General features: G+C 40.3%; 1 protein-coding gene across 11 annotated transcripts in view; it reads left to right on the plus strand.

Moving 5' to 3' along the window:
* ATP2B2 (ATPase plasma membrane Ca2+ transporting 2) overlaps positions 1-23,812 on the plus strand; it is a 387,126-nt gene that overhangs the window by 233,708 nt on the left and 129,606 nt on the right. For all 11 annotated transcript variants that reach the window (XR_008329003.1, XR_008329002.1, XR_008329001.1 and 8 more), the window contains exon 4: positions 13,133-13,595. Coding sequence is in view for 8 of the 11 variants with exons in the window: in XM_053377652.1 (XP_053233627.1) it covers positions 13,397-13,595 (199 nt within the window). In the remaining 3 variants the exon portion in view is untranslated. The remainder of the gene's footprint in view (positions 1-13,132; positions 13,596-23,812) is intronic.

Raw genomic sequence — 23,812 nt, forward strand, 5'->3', positions numbered from 1 at the left:
TTAGAATGGCAATGGAACCCACCTGTGAGGTGCTGGAACTGAGTTCCGGCAAGTTCTGGCTGAAGAAAGTGCTGGATTTACCTCTTGAGCCAGTAAGGGAGGGAACCTATTTTTTAAATATTCTGTTCAATTAGAATGAATTATACATCAGAAGGGTTACCATGCATTGTTAGAATGTCTTGATTATATGTGTGTGTTGTGTTAATAATCAACATTATGCAAAATATTGTACTTCCATATACCCAGTGGTTGATGATTTAATGCCTCTGATAGTAAATAGTAAAATAGTAAATGGTAAAAAATGCAATAAATTGGAGCCCGCAGTTGAAAAAACTCTAAAAACCAGTATTTTGGGGAATGAAAGATTTGAGTGATGAAAATGTAAAATAACCTTAATTTTCTTCAAACCTTTAGAGTCACAGGTCTATTTTGTAGTTTTATTCTGACCATTCAAATCCAGGTTGTTGATTACCGTATTTTTCCCTCTATTACACGCAGATTTTTTCTCCTAAAAAGTAAGGGAAAATGTCTGTGCGTGTTATTGAGCGAATGTGTGGTCCCTGGAGCTGACAAGCGCGAGTGAAGGCATAAATCAGGCAAATATCAAATCGTCCGGAGAAGGGAGGAAAGGAGGAAGTTGCTGCTTTCCTGCATTCTGCCTCAGGGTCTTACTGCCCACCCGCTTCTGTTTCCTTACTGTGTTTGCTCAAACGGAACAAAGAGCAGAGAAAACCCCTCCCCTCCAGGCAATTCCTTTCCGTGCGTCTGGGACTCGAAGGCAACATGCAGGTTGGGGGGGGGGGGGAGAGAGAGCTGGCTGGCTTGTGGGGGGGGACTTTTGCCTTCCTTTCCTCCCTCCGGTAAAACCCCTCTCCTGCATTCTTAGCCAGCTGCTTCTCTGCACACCCCTCTCCTTGTCGCTTCTATGTTTTTCCTTCCCTCCCTACTTAAAACGTGGTTCCAATCACGGATCCACATGGATCCTCAGGATCTTTGCATTGAGTCACCCCAAATTCACCATCACATCACATAGCAATGATCTGATGCAAAAACAGGGCTGCAATGGTGCAAAAACATGGTTACAAAGCACGGATCCACATGGATCCTCAGGATCTTTGCATTGGGTCACCCCAAATTCACCATCAGATCACATAGCATGTCCATGGCTACAGCCTGCACCAAAAAAATCACACACCCACTGTTGCCTGGGGCTGCAATGGTGCAAAAACGTGGTTACAAAGCACAGATCCACATGGATCCTCAGGATCTTTGCATTGGGTCACCCCAAATTCACCATCAGATCACATAGCATGTCCATGGCTACAGCCTGCACCAAAAAAATCACACACCCACTGTTGCCTGGGGCTGCAATGGTGCAAAAACGTGGTTACAAAGCACAGATCCACATGGATCCTCAGGATCTTTGCATTGGGTCACCCCAAATTCACCATCAGATCACATAGCATGTCCATGGCTACAGCCTGCACCAAAAAAATCACGCACCCACTGTTGCCTGGGGCTGCAATGGTACAAAAACGTGGTTACAAAGCATGGATCCACATGGATCCTCAGGATCTTTGCATTGGGTCACCCCAAATTCACCATCAGATCACATAGCATGTCCATGGCTACAGCCTGCACCAAAAAAATCACGCACCCACTGTTGCCTGGGGCTGCAATGGTGCAAAAACGTGGTTACAAAGCATGGATCCACATGGATCCTCAGGATCTTTGCATTGGGCTACCCCAAACTCACCGTCAAATCACATGTCTGTGGCCGCAGCATGAAGCACAAAAATGATACATCCACTGTTTCATTCAGAATTTTTTTTTCTTGTTTTCCTCCTCTAAAAACTATGTGCGTGTTATGGTCAGGTGCGTGTTATCGAGCGAAAAATACGGTACTTATATATAACAGTTGCTAGAGAATGTGAGTTCCTAAATAGCTATGCCAAGCCAGAAATGCTACAAAATGTTCTTGTTCAGCTACCCAGACACCCATTCTCTCCTGCAGGATATTATAAGCTGTTAAGGGTTCAAGAAGCACCAATTTTCCTTCCTTGCACTTCACAGAGCCTGACTGAGCAGAGAGTGGAAAGGCCACTAATACTGAACCCTGAAAACAAGTATCTAGAGACATCCTAACTTGGTACATAACTGCCAGTCAAGGAACTGGCTGCTTGAAGTACTGCTCTCCCACCCCCATGAATCTGCCTCAAACATTGATTAAACAGAAGGCCTGCTTCAAGGCCCCCTGACTTCTGAGGTTAGGCATTGCGAGGGAAGGAGGGAAGGAGAGGGAGGGATGGAAGAGTGTCTTCTCAGGTGTGGCAGCCTGAATTGCGGTATAGCCCTTTCCAGTAAACTCACCTAGTGGGTGCCAACTTTGTTGTGTTTTTGGCACCTAGCAAGGATTTCTATATTTGCGCAAGCTTCCCAGTCTGTTTTAGAACTGGTTATAGTGTTGTCTTTATAGCTATCTTAATAGATTCTGTTCCTGAGTGCTTTTAATGGAGTTTTAAAAAACTGTATTTTTATCTTAAATTGTTCTATATGCAGGGAGCCTTTCTCTGAGGCCAGCCTATAAAAAGACTAATACTGCAACCTTGTGCAAGTCCCATTGCATTCAGGTAAGTGAGTATAGGATTGCAAGCCAAATAAATAAAAATTAAAGGAATAAAAGCACAAGAGTTTCAATCTCTTTGAATGTGCAGTTGCCTTTATACCTCACATCCAAGTCCAAGTGACGTCGTCCTTAGGATTCAGTTCTCAAGTCTCTACAGGCTTGGGAATTTCATGAATGTGAAACCTCATTTTCCTCTCTGTTGAAATCTCAGTGATTTCCACATGCTGTCATTAGAATAAGTACCTGAAGGAAATTTTGGGAACGTTAAGGCAATTTATAGGCTAGAGCAACAGGCTAGAAGCACAGCACACAGAATTGCTGCTCCAAGGACAAAGCTTGAAGAGGGTAGTGCAGTAAAATATAATGAGGGATATTCTCAGCTATTTCTGTCTTACGATTATCAGAGCAAGCAAGAAAGTCACCAGCAGTAAGAATTACTGCAGTAGTTATGGGCAGACCCAGCTTCAGTTCTACTTCCCTCTGGCAAAGTGCTGCTACTCCTATGGTGGACAGTCCTTGAAATCGGTCCTACTCTGGAGGGAAGGCAGCAGAATTTTCTGGGGCTGGTACACTGTGGGTTGCACCTCCTGACCCACTTGCAAAAGAGGGCACAGATGTCTATATCATTTGGATATGCTATGTTGTTATAATTTCACTTTCTGTTGCTGTAACACCATGTTATGGTGAAGGGCGGGTAAGAAGTCATACAAATAAATAACTTTTATTACTGTAAATTTTAGAGGGTTCGTTGGTTTAGAAGGTAGAGTAGAATCATTTGCATGTTGTTTGGTGCTATAAGATCAAATGAACAAGAGCATTTACTCAGGCTGTCTGCTGATAAACCCCTACCTCTTACCAATATGTTGGTTGAATTTAATCAGCTGAATAAATAAATTCCCATTATAAAAAAGGCCTTGGTATAGCTGACTTTTTTGAGACACAGTCTACTTACAATTAACAAAAACCCAAACACCTTTCTCATTTTTTAGATGGCAAGGTGCTTGTTGCAGAATTGTCTTAGGTTTTCTCAGCAATACGTCCCACTCAGTTTAACAGTATTTACTCCCAAGTAAGCATGCACAGGACTGCAGCATTTGCACTGGTTTTCATTCCTTTTTTTTATAGTAACGTGCGAGAACCATGTAAACTCCTAATCCCCACCCCTCATAAAACAAATACAAACACAAGGTTCAGTTGCACTAATTAGTATTGATCTGTACCATCTAATCAACAGGCAGAGCAGTCCAGGGACAACTGGAACTGAACAGCCACCATTTAATTGAAAGCACTGCTGGTTCTTTCTGATCAGGGCAGGTGGGTGTTTTGGAATTTGCTGTTTGGTCTTTTGCTGAGTCAGCTCCACGCTGGCACACCAGCAGTGTTCCAGATCAGGCCCCTCTCCAGAAGCTGGAACAATGTCAGATGCAGCAGACCTGTGGTCAGCCCTATGTTGCCCCAGCCCTGCCTGTTTGGGTAGAGATTGGGCTCTGCAACAGTGGAGCCCCACCAATCAACAACACTGTGTCTGCCAGTGGAGGCCAGTGAGCAGGAGCTATGCTGTTTCTAACCCCTCCCCACAACCATCAATATTAAGAGGGTGGTGGTGGTGTTTAGGGTTGCAGCCTAAGTATTTAGTCAAGGGTGGGGAGCCTGCCCCCCATGTGTTGTTGCATTAGAATTCCTATCAGCCCCAGCAAGTGTGGCTAATGGCCAGGGATTATGGGAATTGTAGTCCAGCAACATCTGGAGGACGAAAAACTCCCCACCTCTGCTTTAGTTGATTCATTTACAGTTTAAAGCTTGTAGTCCTAATATTTGGCAATGGGATACTGTTGTCAAATCAAAAGTTATTGGAAATGCCTGCAGAAGTTAATCTGTATGTGGAATTATTCACATGGCTCAATGGACTATAGCTCTGGAGACTTCAAACTTTCTATAGCAAGGCAGTTCAGGTAGGTAATGTTTCTCACTGGCAAACAACACTAATTGGTTTGAGAATGGTGATTTACACTGCCCTTGCCCTTGAAGGAACCAGTAAGTAACTCAATTGTGAGCACAGGGAAATCATAGCACTCAGTTGATGCCCAAGTGAGAGGAAACACTAGGCCATTACTCCTAACTCCATTTCAGTAATAAATAAATAAACATTGTTCATTGCGTTTTATTTCCTATTAATCCATTCTGCTTGGTATCGCCTATTTTTTCAAAGAGTGCTGCAGCCTGGCTCCTAATTCAAGGACACTCCACACTCTCACTTCGCAGCTGACATCTCCCAAGCTGAAATATAGGCAAAGGGTCCTCCTTTGCCCAAGCCCACCCTGCTGGCGTGCTCTCTTTATACATTTCACATGCTCACCCCTCTTTATGAATCAAAACAAAAGGAAATGGTCAGATAAGAGATTGCACTCCTGAGATAATTCATTCTCACAATATGTGTAGAATAGTTCACCCAGTGGGCTTCTTTACTGGCAGGAAATATGATGAAGGAATTACTCTCCTTTTTTTAAAAAAAATTGCTCATTTTGTGGGCTCATTCTGCTCGGTGTTCCACTCCACTTGGATTTTAGTTGAACTAGGAAAATTTATGCAATTCAGGAGCATGTAGAGCTTTTCCACATCTCTCATTTAATTTGTAGCTTTCTGTTAGTAGTAGCAAAATGCAGACTAAGAAATTACTGAGATACAAAGTAATCCTAAGGTGATGGTAAGTAATATTCCTTTGGTGCAATGTTTTACTGACGTGCATGTCCACTCCTTAATATTGGTAAAGAACACACAAATAGGCTTTTGATTTAGTTGCAGATACAATCAAATCAAGATTACCTATGGTATTTTATCAGTGCACATGGGCAAATATCAGCAAAACGCTGCACAGGAAAAGAATCTTGGAGCCAATGCAATGCCACTTAGTAACATCATCTGTTACTAAATTTGATTGGCTACGTGCAAGTGAAAGCAATGATGAATGAGGGCGCTGAAAATTATTCCAACTCAGCGCCTTTCTTTTGGACAAAATACAAATTAGCATGTTGGCTCCTTGCAATGCCTGGCAGTTTATTTTGCCACATGTCCAGGAGGAGTAGGCACTCCTAGATACTTGAGGCATCCAGTTGTTTTGATAATTACTTTATAAATTATATGCATTCTAGGGATCTTTGGAATCTTTATGGAGTATTATTTCTCTCATCTATAGTGGTATATGAAACCATTACCTTGAAAAAGCAGTGGGAAATTGCTTTCCACTTGTTCGAGTACCACCAGGAAAAAACCCCACTGCTTATACCACACAAGGAGATTAATCAAAGGTATCCAGTACCAGCATTCGCTTTTTTCTAGAAGAAAAGCACTGAGTATAAGGAAGAGCAAATGGCTACTGTTATCCACTCTTATTTCTTCTGCATTATCTGTCGTTTGCTCCACTTTTTAGATGAATGCGGTTTCTGTCAGTTTCTAAACACACAATAATATTTGTTTCGCAGCAGGAATTTCTCTCTTCTATGAACTGGTTAGTTGCTTGGATTAATTACAGCTTTTCCAATTTAAACAACAATTTAAGATCTTGAAGTTAACAAGGGTTCATTGGTACAGTTTTCCTTAGTTTGCCTTTAAATTAAATTTAATATCAGGTTGGGTGGAGAAAGACAAAAATAGAATAAAGCACAATTATTTTTGTGACACTGCTTATTTTTTTACTGAGATGAAAGGAAGTTGAGGATCAGAACACTGAGGTAGGACCAGTATAATTTGATTATAAAGTTGTTCAGATCGGTTTTTAGCTTAAATTATACACTGCCATAGAAGATGGGAGCAAGATCTAAGTAAGTTTAGGTTTCAGACTAAGCCCATTCCTTCCCAGATTCATCTCTGATGCTGCCATTTCCAGCCCCTCCACTCGCAAAATTACTCTACTGATAGAGCTATGCCAACAGAATATGCTACTTGTTGGAATCAAGACCCAAGTTTGGGGCAAGTACTGCTTGGTTGAGAGAACCTCAGCAGATATTTAACATCACAAAACATGCAGCAAAGCAAAGCAAGGAAATATAGCCAGTAAAACCTTTAAAATGTTCCCTCTCCAGTGACTCCCCAAATGTCCAGTTTTAGAAGCTCCTTCCAAGTTTTCCCCAGCACAGAGATAGACTGTACATTTGGCAAGTCATAAAGTGGTTTACTTACAAAACCCTTCAAAGGTCAGAGTCATGCTTTTCCATATAGCAATCCGAAAAGTTGCAAAGGCAGTCAAAATGTTGCTTAGTTACAGAAGGTAAATGTTTCTAAACTATTGGTAGAGGGGGAAAATGCTACTATTAGACTCCATTCTGGTCTGAAACAAAAGAGGCTGGTTAAAGCCATGCTCTGAGCTCCTTACAAACTGAATTCCACATGGAGAGAGAGAGAGAGATAACAAAGGCTAGGCCATTTGCCCCCTCAGTTAGGATCATTGCTGGTTTGAGTGGGAAATGAATCAAAATGCAGCATTTTATAAGAAATAGCAGGATAGTTGCATCATAGATACGGTTGTAGCTAATGTAACACATACAGTGCTTCCTAAACCAAAGGTGAGAGGTGAGAGTGCACTGGGTGCAGAGTAAACTGGAACATGCACACAGGATCAATCTTTCTGTTCCTCTGGCTAGATTGAAATTGTAAAGCTGTTTCTCAGTCTCCACCCTAGCAAATAGGTGTGCCCTTTATTCCAATACAGTGATACCTCTGGTTACGGATGGGATCCGTTCCGGAGGCCCGGCCGTATCCCGAAAAGTCCGTAACCGGAGGTGCCCTTCTGCACATGTGCGCAGATCGCTTCTGCGCATGCACACGCGGCAAAACCCAAAAGTATACACTTCCGGGTTTGCCGCGTTTGCAACCTGAAGATTACGTATCCAGAGGGATACGTAACCCGAGGTACCAATGTGTCTAGGAACACCTACTGATCCTGATTGCCCACTAATTAGCATTAATTAATTAATTAATTACAAGGCATCAGTGGCAGAAATCCCTCAGTTGTGCTTTGGGATGTCTGTGCCGTTGATTTCAAGTGGGGAAAGAATGCTTTGTTACCAAAGTGAAACAACATTAATAGATAAAACCAGAGTGTTTTAAAACACTATCATTCCACCCACACATACAGGATCAGAAATAGTGCTCAGAAGCTATGAATGTGAGAAGCTTAAGGGGACCCAGACCCATGCCTGTCATGAAGCCTAGGGCCTGACAGTAGTGAGTGATTTCTGCCTGCACCACAGGAGCTGATAAAGGGCACTCAAGCAGGCTGCAAGTTGGGGGATGCAGCGGTGTATGGCTGGATGTGTCCACATTGCAGTGAGTTCATTGGCTCCATTTGTGGGTAGCATGTGGCTGTTGCAGTTCCTGATTGTATTTTCTGCTTCTACTTTGCTCCTTCTCTGAGCGCTGCTAAAATGGCGTATGTATGTAATGTTTGGTTCCCTTGTTCATACTGTTGTGTTATGGCCATTAATATGGATGGAACAAGCATTGTTTTTGTTTGTAATCTTGCTATGCCTATATCCTAAATATCTGATCCCCCTCATTATTTGGCCCCTAAACACCCAGTTCACACTTGCTACATGCACTTAAATCTCATGGATGTTAAGCACACATAGTTTGTTGACTGGTACAAAAAGAAGAAGAAAGAAAAGCTCTTTGGTTGTTCTACAATAACATTTGAGTTGAGTCAGATTTTCCATGATTCTTATTCTGCAACATTAGTAAAAGGCAGCCTTATCTGTCCTTTCCAAGCTTGTTTCATCCTAGTGACAATGTACTGTAGACGTCCTTGGAAATATCTACAGACTTACAAGGGTGATTTTTTCTTTTGATAAGGGAAGTTCAGAACAGCTTGTTGAGCATGAAAACATCGACAGCTGACTTCTATCATGTCAGACTATTTGTATATTTAGCCCTATATTGTCTGCTTTGACTGGCAGTGGCTCTCCAAAATCTCTTCATTTTAATTAGATGTGAGTTATTGCTAGTGTGTACTGTTTGTAGGCAATTGGCAGCCCAGTATTTTTTGAATGATGCAAGAAAGAAGAGTTGTAGTGTTAAAGTTATATTAGTGACTGTTCCAGGTTAGGGTTGCAGGTTAAATGACCATAATATAGCCGTACCTCCGCTTACGTATCGCTCCAGTTATGCAAACTTTGGGATACGTAAGTGGCAAACCAGGAAGTATATCTCTGGGTTTTTGCCCCGCGCGCATGTGCAGAAGCACTCTACCGCCACGCGTGTGTGCACAGAAGCAGTCTCTCCGGTTGCTAAAACCTCGGGATCCGGCCGGACCTCCGGAACGGATCCCGTCCGCAACTGGAGGTACCCCTGTATAAGGCCAAGCTGTGAAGGCATTCAGCAATATGTAACAATGGAGCTTGGAGATTGCAAAGTGATCCTTCAAATGTTACAAAAGTGTTATCATTTTCATCTGTGAAAGGTTCTAAATATGTGCCTATATGGAGGCTGTCATGACTTTGGACCACTTTACTTAAGGAAACTCTTTGTTGGAATTTGGTAAATATATCGCAGTGGGGGGCAAAAATAGTCTGGTAAGACTGCTGGGTTACAGGATAAAGACTAGGGCCATAAAATTTCCCCAATGTGCAATTATATATTTTCATAATCTATTTTGTTTATAAAAGCAAAATCTAGTTCAACAGCATATCGATATTTGAAGTAAGCTAAAATTGGTCTGATCTTTCTTGTTTATATCAATATTGTCTAAATATTGAGAGTTCAATATTAGGATAGAGTTGCTGGACCTACTTAATTTTCTTCTTTGCATTCTAAAACACATCATCATCTAAGTGAAGCCTGCTGCAAACTGTGACAGAGCAATTTGAGGCAAAAGAAGAAATAATGATAAGAAATCATTATTTGCTGTACTCTAATAGAGCTTTAGAGGCCTCCGTTGAGATTGGAGGTCATTTAGTTGACACTGTGGAAATACATAATGACAGACTCCTTTTGTCAAAGAACTTTCTTCTAAATTGGATACAGGAAGAAGGAGAGAAGCAGGAAACCCAATTTTGTTGATATGGACCAGGATAATGATGACAGTGGTACCTCACTTCTTCATGTATTTATTCACATATTTGGAATCACAAATAGTTTGCTCTTTCTTTGGATCCCAGCCCACACATGCAGGCATCAACATGCTAACATTCCAAATGCAAACAGAAACTTAATTAGGCAAGTGAAATGTAAATTGAGGGAGGATAATTCATATTTCCACTTTTAAAATGTCTTCTAGAATGTCACTACTCCAAGTCTTTGGGAGCTTCTGATTCCTTGTTTCAGATTCCCGGCCTTTTATGAAGCAATTGCGCTAATCACTGAGTAAGAGTCTGAGGGCAGTGTTTGTTTCAGTTACAGCAAACTGCTAGGCTCCTTGGCAGACTTCCTGGCCTTTTCATAAAAGAGATTTCAGGATCGAATGAAAGTTGCATATCTTGTTCCATGGGATTATAGAGCTGCATTATCAGTGGATAATGGTAGTCATGCTCTGCGCTTTCTGCATTTTATGACCTGCCTTCCAGAAACACAAGATATGCTATTTCCCAGGGGGTTGTGCCATTAAGTGAATCCCCTAGCCAATGGATAAACATTAATAAGAGGTATGTAGTCCCACGAGTAGACTATCTGCTGCTTTTTTGTTGGTTAATATTTAATTGAAGGTCAAATAAAATATTAAACAGGCAAATTATTTCGTTGGATGTGAGAAAACAGTATCATTGGCTGACATTGGCTGACAAAAATGACTCAGTGATATTTACAAGAGCTGGAACAAATATGCATACACGGTGATGGAAGTGTGAACCGAACACACACTGTACGCATCACTATCCTGTTGAAAAACATCCTGTGAGGAATGTAGATGCTTCTCTAATTCTCTGTATGAAAATTCAACATTAATGGTATTAAGGAAAAGCAACTGGTGTATTTACATAAAGCACTCATTACCCAAATTTCAACTAATAGTTACTTCAAAGAATGTAGTGGTACATCACTTTTGCACAGACGCTTTTCTAGGGATGTGTAAATCCTATCATATAAGGATATTTTCCTATGTAAGCTGAAAGGATATGCTGTGAAGGAAGAATCTAAGGCTGCAGCTCTATTTCTGTGGTAATATGAAATATGTGACTATACCATATGAAATATTTGTCTAGAACTGGAAAATGCAACACATCAATCAAATCGAGTGAATATTCAAAAATATTCCTGTGTTTTTAGTGTTATATGTCGAATTCTCGTGAGATATTAATCTTTTTTAGGCTCAGAGACTTCTTGTGATCTCATCCAGTCTGACATAAGTTTTCATGCTAGCAGACCTGTCTACAAGTATGAATATTGAGGATCAAATTAAACCAGGGGATCTGGGATCAGGATCACTGTTGCTGTTTCATTAAAAAGATAGTATCACATGGGGCTGCAAATTTGGTCAGAGAAGCTGCATTTGTGGAGGATATGTCAAACCCTTGCCCCTCTGTGCCACTCCCCCAGTTTGCCTGTTGTACTTATAGCAGAGGTCACCAATGTTGTGTCTGTGGGCAATGGGGCACCACTGAGGTCTTCCATTCATGCCAGCAAAGCCTCTGAGCTCCTTTCCTCACTGCCCCTTGGTCATGAGGTGGTGAGGGTGGTTACCTTGAAAAGTACATATAGCTGAAGGAAGATTCGTGCTCTTTCCCATTTTTTCCAGGGCTCAGGTGAAGTCTACTGGATCTGACTTTTCCCCTTAACCCTTAGAAAAGTGAGGTGTGTATGTGTGCGCAAGTGTACATGTTTCCCCCCCTTTATGTCTCCTGATATGTGTGGGGGTTGGTCCAGGAAAGGGGCAAAGAAGTAGCAAGTAGGGGGTGGTATCCACTGTACTCATGAAAAATTCAAATGTCACCTAAAATGGTTGGCAATCCCTGACATTTTCTCATTGTGGCAAATAGCAGCTTTGGTGGTGAGGGGTGCTTTGGAGTGGGGGACTGGCAAAAAAGAGGACAGCTCCCCGTCCCATCAATAACACTTCCCCAATCAAATTAGCTGCATTGAAGTTTGTTTGTTTGTTTGTTTAATCCTGGAGGCTCTTTCCTACTTTATGTCCAGTTGAGTCCTTAAGTGCTTCCCCATCTGTTTTGATTACTTTTTTATGTTAGAGTGGAAAGTGGGAAGTGAAATATATTAATTACAAAAACTATGAGATAATGCAACCAGAAGAGGAAAACACTTTTGCAATGACATCTGGGTCTGGATTAAATGAAATAATTGATAAAGTGATATATTTAATGAAGTGATGAGCAATCTGTGTTCCCACGCAGTCTGACAGACTTTCTGTTGAGCCAGTGAAACTCCCACAGACATCCATTGCTCTGGTCCAGGAAAATAATAACAACTGCAGAAATTCTCCTGTGTGTTTCACACATCCTTGGATTCCTTCTATAAGAGGAATGCATGCATGTGGCTTCTAAAAGGTGTCATATTAGGGTTTGAAAATGTCTTTTTTCAGCTGTGCAGAACAGCAAAAAATCTTTTCAAAGGTCTGAGTTTATCGAACTATAGACAGGCACTAAACCACTTAAAGAAAACAAAACCCTTTAATCTTAGCTGAATTCTCCGTGGCGAAGTATAAGAGCTAGCTTCAGCATTTTGTCCAGAGCTCATTAGTATATGTGTCTGAGAAAGAGAAAATATGTTAAATAACTGCTTTTTCTCACAGATAATCTCTGTGTATCTGGCTATTGCACATTAAAGTCCCTTGAAGGTAGGTGTGTTTGCCTGTTTGGAGTTCTGCAAAGGAATATTCAGCTCTCACTAAGTAAGGGTATCAAATGTGCTGGTGAGTCAGATAACAGGTGGTGCTGAAGGAGAGCAACTTTCCCCATTTGTATGACACAGAGGACTTGCTGTTTAGTCTAAGCACTCAAGTGTTTTTTTTTTTTTTTATCTTCCTCATGTTTGTGTTTATCTTCGAAGCTGCAAAGCTCAATTTATTTAAATGTATTCCAGATTGGAAATGAAAATGCCCTGTTTTCAATTTCACTTTCCTTGAACTGAAAAACAGTTTCTATAATGGATGAAAGCATAAGTAATAGTTCTCAATTAATTTTTATTACTTCATAGGTGTGTGTGTGTGTTCTTGTCAGATGAAAGTTTGACAGAGCAGTGTGAACAAGAGCCCCTACCAGAGGCTGTTGGGCTAATGGCATACTTATTAATATTCATGAGGCATCTCATTTAGCTTGTGCGCTCGGGATTTGATTAAAGTAAGGACTGCCGCTATTGCTGCTGGAGCTGGAAAGAGCCTTGTGGGTGACACAGCTAGTTCTGTGGAGCCAGCTAATACTGTAATTTTTGTGAAATCTTTACAGGGCTGTTGTAAAGCCTTCTGTGTGATGGGCTTCTGTTTTTAAGCCCCATTTCATGGTTTGGTGATGGAAAAAATTTCAGTGCATCTTGCTCCGTTTTCTAACGTGTGCTCTGTATTTATTTCTTAAGGTCTGAAGGAAGAGATGATCATGTAGATGCCAACAGCCTGGGTGCAGCATAATGGGAAACGGTGAATGGGGTGGAACTGGTCTGCAACCTTGAAAGCAGCCATTCTGTGGACAGAGACACATCAGTCATTCCTCGCTTTCTCAACTGTTACTACTAGCGGCATAAAGTGGATTCGTTCTACTGTTTAGGCCGGAACTTGAGTTTCCACCCTTGCAAATTTTCGAGCTGCATACAGTGCAGTGTGGAGCAATACCATCAGCAACAATGGGTGACATGACAAATAGCGATTTTTATTCAAAGAACCAAAGAAATGAGGCCAATCATGCAGGAGAATTTGGGTGCACGCTTCTGGATCTGCGCTCCCTCATGGAACTTCGAGGAACAGAAGCAGTAGTAAAAATTAAAGAGACATATGGGGACACTGAGGGCCTCTGCAGACACTTGAAAACATCGCCAACAGAAGGTAGGCAATGATATAGTTTTCTTTTCCCACTAGAGCCAGAGGTTCAGGGCTTTTTGTGTGTGCATTGCTGTCATCCTTCTTTCGCAAAGCAGGTTTCTGTCGTACATTTTATTTTACATGCTTCAGAGAGGAGCAGATTGAGACAAATATAGCCACTGTTAAAGCTTGTGTTGTGCAAGAGTCCAAAAATAGTGCTGCTCTTATAAAGTTGTTAAATATGCTAACTTGATTTTTAAAGCAGAATTATTTTTAGAGAAATGCATGAGAAAAATCCTTGAAGAATTCCATTAAATTCTCTGCTAGGTCATACATGCAATCCTGCTCAGTGTATCCATGTGAACGACATTATGTTTCATATTATTCTTGCTATTCTGCAGTATTTATACCTTCTGTTCATGTATGCCATCTCTGTTTATGTATCTGCATTTGCTTTGGATGCTTGAAACATTGACCTGTACTCTGTGCCACAGTCTGACAGACAGTCACATAATCCCCCCCCCCGTAATCACCTTTGGACACTTTATTCATTGTGCCCCATTTTAGTGCATTACACAAAACATCCTTTTTCTGTGTAGGGAAAGTTGCTTATAGTAATGTAAAAGACAGTTTGATTAACAAATCAGGAAAGCAGAAGTACCAAGATTTATCCCTATTTAGATTCTGATCCTAATTTTGTTTGTTTAATAGTTCATGTCTCTGTTGCTGTCATTGTATTATGTGATGTTAGGTTAGTGGAACTGTTGGCAATGGCCATTTATCCTAGCAAGAGTTGGGACTGGGAACTTGCAGCCCTAATTTTAGGTAAATTTTATTCTGCATAGGTATATGTGAGGTTACACTTTTGGGGCAGACCAAGAAACAAGGCCAGAAGTACATGAATCAAAACATTTTGCTTTATAGGCTTGCTAGCTTGTAGTTCATTCCGAAGTAATGATAAGAACAATGTGCTATTTGAAATAAACATGGGAGTCTTTATTAAAATAGAAACCAGGCCACATATTTAAATACTTTTTCTTATACTTTGAAGTAACTATCATTCTCCTTATTCCCATATTAGAGGAAGTATGGGTTAGAGAAAATGTTGGTTGTACTGTAGGAAACCGTGGTCTGTTTTAAAACACCTTGCTAGACAAAACTTTTTAGCTATTAAATTGTCATGAATTAATACGCTTTCAAATGAGGTCCTTGTTAACTGCAGAACAATATAAATATACTAAGCATGGGGGGAAATAGACTTTCTATACAAGATACGTTTCTTTGGACATTTTGTTTAAGCTGTTGAAAATATGTAGTACTATATCATGAAATGTACAGTATCTGGCACGTAGATTTAGTGTGCATTGGGCATGGTTTTGTATGCCCTGTGAGAACAATTAAATATAGCAATATATTTGAGACATTTAAGACCAAACTCTTGGGATGTGTACAGTACAATCTCTAGTTCAATTTTTCAGTTGCATAACCTTGTTGCAAACACAGTACATAGTTTAGCTTCAGAAGGATTCTATATTGCATTATTTACGGAAGAGGCAACGATGAAGAAATCTAATCCTGCTTAGCAGAACAGGCTATTCAATTCCATTTAGTCTGCAATACAAAGTAGTTCAAAAGTAATCTGTATTTAAGGTACGAGTACCAAATTCCATGTGTGCTATGAATGATGGAAAGGAGTGAAGACTGGCAATTCCACAAGGGATTCAGAATTTAGCCTCAGAGGCTGATGCCTTCTATCTTGTCAATTAGCCTGTGTACTAGGAAAGAGCATATCAAAGGCTGAAGTATACATAATACTGAAATATATGTTTGGCAGGATTTCTAATAGGCTGGAATAGTGCAGCTTAGATGACAAATACTATATAGAATGAAGGTTAATAATTGTGCACTATTTTTTTATGGTATTAAGGTTCAGAAGTAGACACAGTGTAGCTTCACATAATGAAGAATGAAAATATGACAAGCAATAAGATTAAAAATCTGATTGCATGAAAACAGCTATATTTTTGCTTCTGTAGTTCAGGAGGCTTGGGCAGTAAATATTGGTGTGACCTCCAGAACTGCAGGGGTTGAAACACAAGTAAGTAGTAGTTGCCAGCTGACTGTTGAAGCAAGAGTAAAAGCAAGATCCAAGAGGGAAAGGTCCTCAGCTTTAAAGCAATGTGTTTTAAATGTGAATGGGATGGGGAAAGATTTGGGTGAAAGAATCAACAGAAGTTTGGATTACATTATCTGTGATTTCTTCCTACTCTATTATTTGGAATTTTTCACTGAGTTAATCTACCGTGGGGCATGGAATCTCTCAACTGTTTATGCGATCCCTAGACTTGGCATGTGATCTGTTGACTTGGCTTGTGACATGTTTTGTGGAAACTGTTGAGATACAAAAGGTGCCCGCTATCTGTACTTTTGGGAAACAATTGAATACATTCTTGTTTCACCTAGTTTTTCCCGCTGGTTTCTGCCTTAGGTGCTCATTTTGCACTGTTTTAAAACATACCTTCAGCTTTTTTTGTATTGTTTTTTTAAAAACCTTATTTTTAGCTGTAATGTTTACATAATGCCCATCACTTTTATTCTCTAAACAACAAATATAAACATAATAGAATTCTCTTACTTGGTATATTTTTGTTTTAGTGATATTCTGTTACAATATGTGGCTTGATAATGCTATTAGGAAGACACAGTGGTAGCTGTTCCCACATCTAAAGGTCAGGTTTTCTTTCAAGAAAAAAATGTGCTGGTTTCAGTGGTAAAAGCATTGAAATCACAAGAAGTGGCAAGAACTGTCATCCATGGGGTTGACCTCTGCTGGAATGAGACTCTCCATAGCTTAAGGGTACTCCTTGGTCCAACATTGACAATGGAGGCTTAGGTGGCCTTGGTGGCTAGTAGTGCCTATGCCCAGGTACAACCTATTTTCAACAGAGATGACTTTGCTACTGTACTCCATAGTTGGTAACTTCCAGATTGGATTGTTGCAAAGTGCTCTGCATGGGAGTTCACTAGAATCCAAAATGCAGTATGTGGCTTGATAATGCTGTTAGGAAGACCCAGTTGTAGTTGTTCCCACATCTATAGGTCAGGTTTTCATTCAAGAAAAAATGTGCTGGTTTCAGTGGTAAAAACATTGAAGTCACAAGAAGAGGCTCACTGGGTGACTGTGGGTCAGCCAGTATCTCTAGTCCAGTCTATGTCCTATGGTTGAAGTCAAAATAAAAAGGGAAGAACACAGGATCTCCTTGGAGCAAGCATGGGATACAAATGTAATCATTACAAACGGCCTCTTGCTCATGCCCTCTTTGTGAGATAGGAGTGGTTGGGAGACACAAAAGGAGAATTGCCACCACTATGTTAAGTACCATAAATCTGGGCACACGGAAATCAGTATTTATGGCATTTAAAAGGGGAAGGAGAAGACCTGAGTCTGCTCATTTCTGATAATTAACTAGCAATAGAGAGAGCAGCCAGATAAGGGTGAGATCAGCTCCAGGTTTCTAATTCAAGATGCTTTTTTTACCTTGATTCCTTTACTAAACTAAGAGATATCAGAAACTGCATAAAAAGACAATAAACAAGTTACTGGATAAACAGAGACACAATTGTGAATAAAGTGTCTGCAGCAAGCTAAATCTTCATGTAAGTAATATCCTGAGTGCAGTTATTAAACCTTATGGGATAAGAGCTGATGACACAGCCTTATCTTTTATGCAGGGATCCCTCTGTGGATTAGAGGTATAGAGTAGCCTCTCTTTCTGCTTGTGGCTCTTCGCTACCCATACATCAAAGATGAGCCAGGAGAGAGGCAAGTGGATAGATCCTGAGTGGATACACCGGGTGGGTCCTGCCAAAAGGCCAAGCACAGTGTTTTCCCTGCTTATTCATCATGTGTATTTGTGTGAGAACTGAAATCTGACAAATCTAACAAAGGCAAAATCATTTAACTGTAACTGAGAAACACTGGCACTGCACTGGCAAAGTGCTTTCAGCTTCACTAATTGATACAACTTGAAAGTAAAACATATTTTACTTGCCTAAATGATTACCTTTGCAGTTGTGTGGATGAAGATCCCACTGAGGAAATAACAAGCTTTCCCCACTGCTGTTTAAAAATTATTGGGTTAGCCTCTGTTTCTCTTTAAAGTGTACCCTAGTGAAAATGAGTTTACATCAGTGTTTTGAATGCTGCCTAGGTGAAAATGAACATATTAAAGAAGGTCATATTCTTTTCCTGAACCATTTCAATTTACTGCTTCCTTGAAGCACAAGTATTTGATGAACTAATTAGACAAGACAAGTTATGGACCATTGCTGTGTGAACTTTTCAAGTAAGTTAGCTTTGAAAAGCCTAGTTGTGATTTTTAGAGATAATATAATACATGGACCCTCAAAACAAGTACCGTACCTTGAAATGTTGCTAACAGTGGTTCCCTGGTGACAGTGAATTCTATTAGCAATTAAAAAATGCAGGCTTGATTACATAGAAAGAAGTTCGCTCTTACCTTATTGCAGGGAGTGAATGCTGTGCCTATGCTGTTTTCACCTACAAGGGTCGTCACTAAGGAAATGCAACTGTAGGCATTCTTCATAAGTCGTAATTCAGCAGGTTCAACTGGAGTTTGTTGTTGAAGATCCTTTCATCACCAGAGTATCCTGGGAGGCTGAAATGTCCCCCCACTGGTTTCTGAATACTGCCCTTTCTGATGTCAGATTTGTGTCCGTTTATTCTTTTGCATAGCGACTGGCCAGTTTGCTTCATTTAGAATGCCCAAAGGTGTTGCTGGCAGATGATAGCATATTGTCAGGTTATAAAAGGAGCAGGTGATTGAACCCTTAATGTTGTGACCGACATTATTAGGTAATTATCATACATGGGGAGAGAGTAGGCAACAGAGCTTGGATTTAGTCCCTGGCTTTGTTTCTCTCTTATGTTGATTGTTGTTGCTGTTGAGCAGCTCTTTTAGGTTAGGAAGCTGTCTGTAAGCAAAAACCTCCAACGGCCTGTGAGAGGGAGGCATCGTGGTCCAGACTGAGTTATAGATCATTTATGATATGTTGTGGTTTTAACTGAGAGCTGCAAGTGACAACAGGTGGTGTTCTGTCATTCTCTTCAGAGACAGTTCTGTAGTAGTTTGTTCCTAAGTATCAATATGACCTTGTTGATTTGCTTGACATTGTTTCAAACTAGCTAAGGGGTGAGGTAGATTTTGCTGTGTTGCTGTCAGAGTTGGGTCATAGGCAGCGTTTTAAGATGACCTGGGAAACAGGAGACAAGAGTGGGGCATGGAACTGAAAGCCAGAAGTCAGGACCAGAGAACAACAAAAGGATACAGAAACACATCATAGCTCAGGAAGGCCATGGTGCTGAGTCAAGGCTTAATGAGAATGGGAAATCTTTGCATACTCCTGCTTTTCCAGAATGATCCAGTGGCCAGCCTGGGTGAGTAGAATCAGTCCAGAACCTGAGGGTTCTTTACTGTCCAAGTAAATGGTTCATTTCATATTGTAGATGCACACAAATTCAAAGACTTACCAGTGTGAGTTCTGACAGTTTTTGGCAGATGCAAGTACATTCTGATGCAAGTTCCTTGTTTTTCTAAAATGCAAATATTCTTTCAAAAGTTATTAAAGAATGCACCATATGAATTAATGGGCAGACATAAGATCCCCTCCCCTCGCAAAGAAAAGATGATAAAAATTGGAACTGAACTACACACTGTGTGATTATCTTTGTCATGTCACACTTCTGTCCCCCCCCCCTTTGGTCTTCTTAGCTGCTCACATTGTAAAACTATCCCTAAATTGCACATGGAACACTACTTTGGAGGCAATTTAAACATAAAATATATAGGCTCAGCTTTTATGTTTGCTGTATTAGGTCATATACTAATGTGCTTTTGAAAGAAATGTTCCCAGGAGGGAAAAACCCTGAAATGTGAAAAGGGAGAGACTAGCAAGTGTCCTTGTCTTGTTACAAGATTCAGAATGCATGTCACCAGCAAGCCACACAGAGATAACAAACCCCCATGTCAACTCAGAAAAAACTAGCAGGATCAGCACAGTCAGTGAAGTAAGTCCTTGGCTCTCTTTCCTTTAATACCATTGTCTCTCTCTTTCAGTTTTAGAATTATTGTGCTAAATCAGCCATGGTCACAGCTATAATAATTTAATAATAATTAATAATGTTATTATTTACATGCCACCCATCTGACTAGGTTACCCCAGCCACTTTGGGTGGCTTCTATCATAATATAAAAACACCATAAAACATTAAAAACTTCCATTTACAGGACTGCCTTTGGATGTCTTCTAAAAGTTGTATAGTTATTTATCTTCTTGACATCTGATGGGAGGGTGTTCCACAGGGCTGTTACCAGTCTAGTTGCTGCATTCTGGATTAGTTGTAGCTTCCAAGTTACCTTCAAAGGAAGCCCCACGTAGCATGCATTGCAGTAATCCAAGCAGGAGATAACTAGAGCAAGCACCACTCAAGGGAAACAGTGGACAGTCAGGTAGGGTTACAGCTGGCGTACCAGATAGAGCTAGTAGACAGCTGCCCTGAACAAAGAATTAACCTGCACCTCCATGGACAGCTGTGAGTGCAAAATGACCCAGAGGCTGTGCACCTGGTCCTTCAGGGGCACAGTTACCCCATTCAGGACTAGCCTGCCCCCTGTCACCCAGAAACAATACTTCTGTCTTACTGGGATTCAACCTCAATCCATTAACCATCATCCACTCGCCTTTGTTATGGGCCCAAATAAGCATCCTAACAAAATAATGTGGGAAAGATAATTTAACTTGTAAGTATTGTGTACTGTGGCAGGGGTGGGGAACCCTATTTGGACTGAGAGCCACGTTGTCCAAGTGGAAGGCTGTCAGGTGCAGCATTCCACTTGTGGACTGGACCAGACTTCAAAGTGTGTGGGGTAAGTCATGCTCACAATCGAACACCCTTAACACAGAGAAACACATGCAATCACCATGCATTCGCATACACATTTATTGGTATTTTACTCAGTTCCTTAGTACATAAAGCCTCTCTCTCTCTCTCTCTCTCTCTCTCTGTGTGTGTGTGTGTGTGTGTGTGTGTGTGTGTGTGTTAAGGAACACATGGAACCAGGTTCAGGCATAAATAAAAAGTTTCTTTTGTAACTTGACAGAGTGAAACTTCACAGTTCAATGCACTGAAATCATTCATTTGCCTTCATTTTACCTAATAGGTTTTCCCAGAAATGTTGCAGGGAATGCACAATATACTGTGAGTTTTTCCATGTGCTTTGGTTTCCATGCACACCTTGGATATTGACAATGGAGTACAGAGACACCTTGTTCTTTTGTTAATTGTTTATTAACTTCCCGAGTTCTCCAGGTAAAACAAACATATTCTGTGACAGTTGACCTGCTCTTTGAATTCATTATGTACATTTGAAGCTGACGAAGGCACAGTGTGCCTTGCTATCTAGCTTAGACAAAAATCGTTCTACATAGTTAAAGGAGCATTGAACTGAAGAATTAAAGCACACACAACAATTGTGTTGTTGAGTAAGGCTGCAGTCTTAAAGCTCATTTACTTAGGAGTACACCCCACTAAACTCTGTGGGAAATACTACTAAGTAGACATGTATAGGATCACACTGTAAATGTGTTTTGAAAGAAAGGGCAATCCATTTCCCAAGAGCTACAGTGCATCCAATAGGATAATAGTTCTTAAGGAACAGTCTTTGGCACACTGTGTGCTTGGTGCCTAATCTCTCATCAATCTGAACTAGGTGAATATCTTTATTATTATTATTATTTACCCAGTCCTTTTATTTTAGCTTGAAGTTATTATCTGCTACTTGGCCTTTTATGCTGAATTATATTTTGTTACATATTTTATTGTCACTGAATTTAATTTTTTTTTTATTCCACATTATAAGCCATCCCAAAAACTGTGTGATAGGGTGACTTATTAATATAGAAAAATAAATAAAGAACTAAGGGGCTGATGGGCCCTTAGGAAAATCAGATTTGAAAAGACTCTGTTCAAGATAGTCCTTTGTATATTTCACAATTGGCAAGGATATATTCCCAAATAGCAATGCTTCTGTGTTACCACCACCCCATTTAATTTTGTAGGAGAGATGATGATCTCTGAGCATGAATGGAACTTCAAGTGTTGCTGAACTGCTCTACTCGGTATGAATTTATTAATATGTGAGTAGATAAAGAATCACGCACTAGACATATCAAAGCTAAAGTAACTAAATGCTATCCAAATGCATGCCTACCATTATACTGTACAATCACATTTGGATAAGACGTTGTTTTAAGGAAAATGTGCAATGTGCCCTATTAAATTTTGGCAGAGTAGTGCATTGACTTTAATAGGTCTGTATACAAAGAGATTAGCTGTCTTCCCCACCCAGCCCCCTTTGAATGATCTATTCATGCTTTTTCCTCATCATGAGTCTGGAATGTCCTGTTTACCTGTGAAATATCAGATGGCAGAGCATAAAACACAAAGTGTCTTATCCAGTATTAAAATGACCTGTTTTTAGTGGATTACAAAGCAGTCACATAGTTCCAATTCACAGGCTTCCATTTACACAATTGTGATTAATACTGGAATAAAAAGGGGGCAAACAGATCTTTGCAATAACACCAATGACATATGAATATTAAACAGCCGTTTTTTGAGACGCACAGTTTCTCAGCTTCATCCTCAAATCTTTAAAGTGATTTGCATGCAGTAATGTCAGCAAGTGTCTGAAATGATTAAAAATAGCTTTTCCTAGTGTGGGTAACTGTTTTTAGCATTAGCAAGAGACAGAGGTCTCTTAAGGGCAAGTAGGAGGTTTCCCCCCCTCCAAACATCGATGTTATTTTTAATTCCTGATGTTAATCCTGTTCAACAGTGACATCAACGTGTGGCATGTTTTGTCATGAGATGCTGGCAGTTCTGCACATTGTCCCAGTTTTCCAGAAGTACCGCTGCTTTTGCTATCAATGTGATTAACTGCTTAAAATGATTGAAAACACAAATCTATTTCTGTTTGTTGTTCAATAGCAGCAACATATTTATTGTACTTTCACTTTTCCAGCTGTTTTTTCCCTTAAATACATTCCATGCTTAGCAGCTGCTGCAGTTGAAATAGTGAACTAATGAGAAAAAGATAGTTTGCTAATGAAATGGTTAAAAAATGTGGCTATATCATTATTAAATTACCTGCTTCTGGTAAATGTCTTTGGGCAAGTCTTTGTTGGCAATAGTGACCACTTTTTCTGCATTTGATCTGAATTGTGACATGAGGATAAGCGTTTGAGGCTCTTTAAGTTCTGAATGCCCTGTCTTCTTCCCTTTGCATTCAAAATTAGAAAAAAAATGGAATGAGGACAAGCCATACTCAAGATCCATATTTTCCTGGATTTTTGTATTGTTGGTTAGAAAGCTACTTCAGCCTGTGCTCCCATTCCTCATGAGTGTCTCACTGAAATTCTGAGGATTATAGAAAGGGAAAAGTTAGCTCCTCAGAAAGGAAAGGAGTTTTATAATGAGCTATCTTTGCCCAAATGTAGAAGCTCTGGTACTCTCTTCAGAGAATCAAAAGCGTCTCTCCTTATGAATCACCTAACAGAGCTGGTAGGAAAGAAGTTCCCTGAGAAAACCACCTCATCAGGAATATCCTCTACATCCAGGAGGGCAAGGCATAAGATAGAATGATCTGAAGCAGATTGGCAAGGATTTATGGTTTCCAGTTATTTCACAGAAGCTACAAAATAACCCTCCGCATGCAAACACTCTAAATTACACCTCTGAAACTAAGAAAACTTGAAGTAATACGGAGTGGATTTGTGTGTGGAAAGACTATGAGATCAGTTCAGTTCTGAAAACTGAAACAAATTCCTAGGCTCAGAATTCCTTTTGCACCAGGCTCTGGTTGGGGTGTTCTAGCAAAAAACAAAGTATATCCTGCATACAAATACATTTGCACAGAGGATACCAGCACATAGCAGCCCTAAATATTTAATCAAAGCCCTGTAATTGTGTCTGTCCTATGGAATAGTGCCACCCATTGTGGGTGAGGCATGCTGGAGTGAAAGGCACAGGAAGCAGCTGAAAGGGAGTGACAAATGTTATTCTGGCAATAGTAATAAGAGGCCTTGACATGTTGTTCTTGCTACATGCTGCCATTGTTAGGTGCTAGCAGGTGGAATCTGGTCAAACAGGCTCTCTAGCA

Source organism: Podarcis raffonei, chromosome 2 (assembly GCF_027172205.1).
Source record: "Podarcis raffonei isolate rPodRaf1 chromosome 2, rPodRaf1.pri, whole genome shotgun sequence".
Taxonomy (NCBI): Eukaryota; Metazoa; Chordata; class Lepidosauria; order Squamata; family Lacertidae; genus Podarcis; species Podarcis raffonei.